Below are 7,891 nucleotides of genomic sequence, written 5' to 3' on the forward strand. Positions count from 1 at the left end.
AATGTAGGCAATAGCATACAACGTCGTATCAATGTCTTGAGATACGCGTCACCTGTTACTGCCGTTATTATAGGCCTTTTATTATATTTTGTATTTACAGACAAACAATGGTTTTTATTGAAAGAAAAACCATATTTCAAAGGCCGTGAGAGAGTACATTTTACATACAAAAAGAATTGTTTTCGCTTCCTACTTTTACCTGGTTCATTTTTCTGAAATTGCGTAGGCGCAAGGCGCGTAGACGGGACATGGTTTGTTTGGCTCTATGCTCCATCGCTTTACATTTTCTAAATTCGCTTTACTCTCCCCCTGCTTAGTCTTTGCTCTATCTGCGTGTTACATCAATAGAGCGCTGTACTAGCTCTACACTCACCATACTCAATTGTATCTATCTGCTGCGCGGGCACGCAGCTGGAGGGAAGAACAGTTGTTGCTCGCTGCCCAAACTTTGCTCTGCCCTCATCATGCCTGCTCTACGCTCTCCACTTGGTCTAAGATCCGAATATAGGTCGACTTTCACCGGCGTGATAAAAGAATGAGACCAATTTTATAATAAATGTGATATAATAAATTAATTAAAATGTCCTGTCCAGGATTTTTTCAGTCAACCTATCTTTAATAGATTTTATAATAGACTACATCCATACTAATATTATAAATGCGAAAGTAACTCTGTCTGTCTGTCTGTTACTCAATCACGCCTAAACTACTGAACCAATTTGCATGAAATTTGGTACGGAGATATTTTGATACCCGAGAAAGGACATAGGCTACCTTTTATTGCGAAATATGTACCGCGGGCGAAGCCGGGGCGGACCTCTAGTTAATTATAAAATTGGTCTCATTGTATTATCACGCCGGTGAAGGTCGACCTATATTCGGATCTTAGACCAACTCACCCTGCCTGCTGTACACTCACCCTGCTCAGTCTTCTGCACAGGCTGCGCGGCGGCACCAGACAGCGGCGACTCGGGCCGCGTGCGCGCGAGCTGCGGCGGCTGCGCGAGCGTGGCGGCCGGCGCGCCGCAGCCGCTCACGAACGAGCGGCGCTGCGGGGACAGCACGATGCCGCCGCTCGTCTCGCTCTCCTTGCGCACGCGCTCGCGCGGGTCCGCTGAGCGCCGCTCGCGACCGTATACGCCCTAACGAACAGAGACAAACATTGTAATTTGTAGTCTAATAGCCGACACATGTTATTGCAATAATAAATAGATAAAAATGTGTGCGTGTACTAGTGTACACACGTAAGAAGTGAAACTTTTTTATGACATTATTTTTCAAAAAATAATTTACTATATGCAACTTTACAGAAATACGTCGAATCACGCGTGGTAGGGATAAGAAAAAGATAGCGCGTAACGAAAAAATGTTACACTAAATTTTTTTCCAACCCCGATAAAGAAGTTTCACTTCAACAATTGGTCTTTAAGGTCTTAAGTTAAATAAGCATTGTAGTTTGTACCCATATTTATTGTTATATGTGTTTGTGTTGCAAATTAAATAATATTAAATGACGAAATTATAAGGGTTCCGTTTTTGCCATTTTGGCTACGGAACCCTAAAAACGGTCTTATCGAAAACTAACTTATCCATATAATTAGGTGAAATGCTGTAAATTGAAATGTGCGTAACAAATTACAATAAAAATATTTGTTTGTAGTATAATTCCTTAATATAAAATATTTAAATAGAACAATACCTCTCTGAGGTGTGCAATAATTATAGACACAAAGATACAAGAATGATTCGTAAGAATTTGTACTAGATCAAAAACAAAAAACTTAAGTTATTGAAAAACATACAGTTACACATTACCTTATGATTCTCATTGGGAGCATCGCCCTTTGCCCCCTTGTCTTCTTCATGCGGCGAATCAGATCGTTTTTTCAGTACTCTGCAAACAAATTAGACATATTTTAAAAAAAAGCTCAATGAAAGAACACGTTATAGATAACTTAACACAAATAGTACACTCACAGCGCGATAACATCGTTGCCGGCGAACGCGTTCTCGAGCCCCTGCTTGACGAGCGGCGAGTTGCGCAGGCGCATCAGCTCATCGCGGGTATACGTCAGCGGGCGGCGCGCCGGGCCCACCGCCAGCACGGCCGGGTCGCCGCCGCCGCCCGACGTGCCGCTCTCGTCGTGATCTGCAAGACACGCTGGTATAACGTACACGGTACAGAGAGATTCATCTGTGGTGGACATTACAGGGTAACGTACACGTTACTGGTATGTGGATATAGTACACGATACTGATAAAAAGATGTGGCAGACGTTACAGCATAACGTACAGGTACTGACACATTCTTATGTGGTGCACGTTAGATAGATAGATATGGTGGACGTTCCAGGGTAATGTACACGACATTATACACGGTACTGGAAATTCATATGTTGTGGACATAACAGCGTAATGTATACGGTATTGTTAGATGGATGGATGTTTATTGTCGTGTTTCAGAAGAAAGAAGGCTGGATAATGTTTAGCGTTTAATATTGTACAGTTAAATTATAATTTGCAATTCTATCAAAAAATTGAACATTAGTAAATTACATAAAGAATGATAAGTATTGTAATCACACAGGAAATATGATTATCCAACGGTATTTATAATTTTGAGGCTACGTACATACGTACACACATGTATTGTGTACCTATAGTACTTTTATACGTCACCCTAAAATTATACTTACACTTAACAGTATAATGTTCAGTGCCATACCCAAAGTTAGTAATTATTTTACTTAGGTTACAAAGCTAATGTGCTAACCAACTATGCCAAAAGGGACAAAATATGGCTTCCCATATAAGGGGAAAGTTGTTAATTCATTATTAATTAGTGAATATGTAATTATAAAGTATAATCAATAATCAATCAACGTATTAAAATTACTCCGTTTAAAAAGTACCTTATTGTTGTTAAAAAATATTAAAATCCATTCAAATTCAAGCTTCGTGGAGGTCGGCATATAAGTCCGATAGATTCTTATAACTTAATTTAAACTTATTACGTTAAGTACATACACGACGGTAGCTATTAATAGACTTCTAATAGTTACTATAAACGCTAAGGAGAAACTTTTGTTTAACATTTTAAATTATGAAATGCAGTAAAATAAACCTCGTTTACAAGATATTGCTGATGCCATTTGGCAATACCAATAAATAAATCACAGACTAAACATTAAATATTTTTTTTGAATTCTTTACAACATCGAAGTTGTAAGTCATCCATTGCAAATTTATGCGCAATCATTGGCGAAAGTATGCTAATTTAAACAGTATATCACTGAAAAATGTACACAAGATACTGTGCCAATTATTTCAGATCCAAAACATTGTAAGATTCAAGAATTTAGCTTTCTAATTTCAAGGTCACGGTTAAATCTTGAAAAACCGTTAGGAAACTGTTAACTTACTCCACGACACACGTTTAACCCTCTTGGTGGGCGGCCCGGCGTGGATCCTCGGAGGCAGTTGCGTAGGGACTTTTCTCAGCGCGCTTTGGTAACGAAGGAGAAACGAATGCACGGCGCATTTCATGGGCGGCATATCGTCATCGATCCTAATCGTACCGGACATATTCGCCATTTTTTTTGCCCGTCGTCGAGCAGACCTACCGGCCCTACGGCGTCTCCTCCTTCCCGTTTTCACCACATCGCCTACCACTTCCTTGCTAACCATAACGAAAACGCAGCAAAAACGGTGACGCGGCCTAACAAAATGGCGACTCGATGTAACTTAACTAACACTAACCTAATCTTAATAAAATTAAAAACCGATATAAATACAATTTAAATTAAAACAATAAAATATAATAATAAATAATATAAAAAAATTAAATCTAGGACTAAACTAAAAAGTCTTAGAGACACAGCGACGCGCGTTTTTCTACGAGAGGCTTAAAGATTCCTAAGCTACGTATTGTCGTAAAATTCGCGTGAAGATGTTAAAAGATTAAGAGAAGCACGGAGGAAAACTAGGGTATCCCGCCAGGATAATCGCGAACACGCGCTGCCAACGAATATGTCTCAAAGACTGTTCATGATTTCTGATCATGGCTACCAGTTCGAAGTTTTAGACCTACCCTCGCGATTTTTAATAATTTTTCTCGCATCTGTAGCAGTTAATTTATAAACTACCTGATTAAATTTTATAAAAATACGTTTATAACTAGCTACTTTGAATTGACAACTGTAATTATGATACAAATACTTTAGTAATAATGGTTGAAATAAATTAATAAATTTTATATTATTTTGGACAATTAATACAAAATTTCGTTTAATAAAGTTTGCATAATTCTATAGACTGAATATTCAAGTTCATAGACTATTTTTAAATATTGCCTAGTAAACATATGGTTTTAAAACAATTAACATTCATTTTTCTTAATAATTATGTTATGTGTGTACCTTCAGATTTTCTAGACATGCTGATATATAAAGAAATTATTTGCCCATTTCTTTACCTCTTAATAGTATTCAGCCCTTGCTGATAGAAAAATAATTATTGTAATCCATAGTAATTAAAATCCATTTCAATAAATTAAAAAGTTAAAAATTACAAAGCAATTTGCTTGAATCATCAAGCAGAGCTAAGCATTTTCGACCACATTATATATTGTGATGACACACAAATACAATTTAGGTTAAATAATAAGCAATTCACAATTACAAATCTGTTATCATTAAAAAAATACAAATCTAGACCACTGTGCAAGTATTTATCATGCACAATTGTGACATATTTCACAAGGGGAGATTACCCTTGACCTTCAGAGCCCTACTGCACCCTTCAATCATAGCGAGGGGATAAAACCCTCACCGTTACTTTTGAATCCATTATATGGAACTTGTATGTATGGATCTAGGTGTATGGATCTAGGTGTATGCATTATTTATCTTCCTTTGAACTAGTGCCTGTTTATTCTATGTATTTTTAAAATGCTGTTTCACCTTGCATTCCAATTATAAGTAAAAATGTTTTTATGAAAAACACTATAAAATTTTATGAACATGCAATTTAAAAAATCACAATATGAACTTTAAAATTGCAGTTGTTTATTAATTATTATTTATACATTGAGGACAGATCAATATTTTATATACCTATAGAATTGGTTGCAAAAAAAAAGTATGAAAAATTAAAGTTTGTTGCATTTCCAGCATTATCGTAATATATTCTAATTTTATTTCTATTATGAAAATATACAGTACCTATCTCGGTACCTGATAAAATATAATATGTTATCAAGATAAAATCATATGTAAAAATATAAAATTTAGAATAGAAATACAAGCTGTGCTTCATTGCATTACCTTAGTTTACAGTTTACTATGAGAATTCGAATATGAGAATCTCGATTCTGCTTTTCACTTGATTAATTTACCTTTGATATAGGAATTCAGTTCACCTTCTTGTAAATATTGATTCAATTGATTTTGATCCTGTGAAAGTAACTCAGAAAACCATATTAATAAAAAGGTTAAATATGATACCATACTTTTCTATTATTTTCCTTTTGCTGTAACAAAATATGCAAATCATTAAAAAATATTATATTTATATTTTTTCTTCATTCATTTTGTTGTACATTTTAAAATGCCACCAAATATTTGACAAAATATGTTATGAGAAGCCTTTTATTATCTATGAACACTCCTATTTTACCTTCTATTTAAGTATTTATTACACCTAAATTATTGAAAACGGATCACCAAGAATTTACTGACCATAGTTTTCAAATGTTTTCCACCAAATTTTACATACTACTTGCGCGCTCCGCAATACTGATCAGCGAAAACTAACAAAGTATAAACTATAAAACATTTAAATCTATTCAGCAGTTATAAGTGGACATAACTTTTTTTATAATTTATAACAGTATCACTTATATATAATTTATTAAAGCAATGCTTGATTTTTCCGGTAAGTTTGTCTGTGGATGAAACCATCTTGCACAGCTCATGTATAAAAAATATCCTACAATTTCTATCAACTTATCGATCAATTGTAATAGAACAACAAATGTATTTAAATTTAATTTATAATTCCCATTCCCAAAACACATTTATGTTTATAAACAATAAAGAACAAAACAAATACATAGTACTACGTGACCAAGCCAACTAGACCCTTTTCAACTGTGACGTCACCCGCCCCTGTCTCGGGTACAGATAGCAAAAAAAAAATATTAATAATATCACTGTTCGCTCTCCGCTATGAATAGTCTTATTTTTCCCCATTTCGAGGGCTGTCTATGAATAACAACACAGTATAAACTTAAACAAATAACAACAAAAAACTTAACAGTCAACAACAAGCTTTAACGATTAATAATAAAAAGTACAGAATTAACTAGCAATGCGAAACGTATGAATGCGTCGATGCTGCGAACCGTACTAAGGCGAACGCGGTACCTGAGGCGGTAAGCGGGCGGGGAGGCCGCATTCCACCCGAGCGTCTAGTTGGCTTGGTCGAATAATAAATACTCCATACTTTTAATATGGACAGTGAACTGCATACTTCATGTCTCTTTGATTGTACCTTCATCTTATATTGCCTATGATACAATTCTATTGAAACATCGTTATTGATGATCTAAAGTATGATTAATTGATGTGTTATATTCATAAAAGTTTCTCCTCATCGCTTACATAACGAAACAAAACATTTAGAATTCCTCAACACAGTATAATAGAAAATCCTATACAGACAGATGTGTTACATTTTAAAAATGCTGCAGTATGCAGATAACAAGCTTGTAAAGTGTAAACATTTACCAAAATTTTGGTAATAGTGTAAGAATGACTATGATGTCCTTTTTTTAAAAATAATACCAAGGTACTCATTGGAGCCAGACATCTTATATTGTTTCTGCTAAGACAATATTATGATTGATTAAATCTGGAAAAATCCAAACTGTCATTGAAAAAATAAATTAGCTAAGTTGTGTGACCTGGATATCAGCAAAAGGTAACTTATGCAGTGGTTAGAAACTTATTGGAATCTATAGGAATCTTCTAGGGCATCTAAATTTGAAAGTTGGTTAGCATCATTAGTAGGTCATTTAATATTTCTAACCATAATATGAAGGTAGGTGATAAAACTGCAAGGAATATGAAATAGTGATGAATTTACCTGATTGGTTAACTTCATCTATTTGGCTTTCGTCCGTTGGTTTCTCCTTCAATGTAGACAATAGACTCACAGCTGACATAGCTTGCAAACTCGCACTAAATACCTCAGTCTTCGCTCAATATATTAACTCTACTAAAATTCTAAAATATTTATACAATATTTACAAAAGTGTACAGCAAATTATTCTATCACCTATGTATTGTTTATATCACAGACTTTTCGTTTTTCACTATACAATACGGATAAAACGTCCACGAACGAAAATACTATGTACACAACTTTAAGTATAATAAACTTATTTACACATTAAAAACTAACGATTATCATCTAAATATAACAAATACGCTCTAGCGGTCACAAGATATTCATAACTAAAAGAATTTATCAGTTTTCAATGCAAAAATATATAAAACGTCCGCCATATGCCTTTTGAGACCTGTATTACCTGACCAAATCATATAAATATTGAATGTAAATATTTCGGTCGAATTAAACCACCACCTTAATTTGTTTGCATTATATCCAGTTGCCACTGTTTATTTTTTTGTACACAATAACGGTGTTCTTTGTGGCATGTTTGCTATTTTTGTGCACAGTTAAATTTATTATTTTTATTATTGGTATAAATTATTAAAATGGTTTTAATTTTTATTAATGCTCCTAAATAAAATGCTGGTCAATTTTATAATCAGCAGGCTATAATATGTATTTTATCAAAATTTATAAATCTACCACTTTGAAATTT

General features: G+C 34.4%; 1 protein-coding gene across 2 annotated transcripts in view; it reads right to left on the minus strand.

Moving 5' to 3' along the window:
- The window catches only part of LOC149478705 (eukaryotic translation initiation factor 4E transporter-like), a 33,387-nt gene extending 25,787 nt beyond the window's left edge, over positions 1-7,600 (minus strand). The window contains exons 1-4 of one of the 2 annotated variants that reach the window (XM_089709038.1): positions 7,147-7,600; positions 1,978-2,149; positions 1,816-1,894; positions 920-1,142 (exon numbers count right to left, since the gene is read on the minus strand). In XM_089709038.1, coding sequence (XP_089565164.1) covers positions 920-1,142; positions 1,816-1,894; positions 1,978-2,149; positions 7,147-7,225 — 553 coding nt within the window. In that variant the 5' untranslated portion in view covers positions 7,226-7,600. Of the gene's footprint in view, positions 1-919; positions 1,143-1,815; positions 1,895-1,977; positions 2,150-3,422; positions 4,056-7,146 lie in introns of those variants that run through there. The other variant, XM_089709037.1, reaches the window with a different exon arrangement.
- Positions 7,601-7,891: the final 291 nt, after the last annotated feature.

This window comes from Colias philodice, chromosome 21 (genome assembly GCF_061535455.1).
Source record: "Colias philodice isolate Cphi_HAF_F1 chromosome 21, ilColPhil1 Martin Lab GWU primary, whole genome shotgun sequence".
NCBI lineage: Eukaryota > Metazoa > Arthropoda > Insecta > Lepidoptera > Pieridae > Colias > Colias philodice.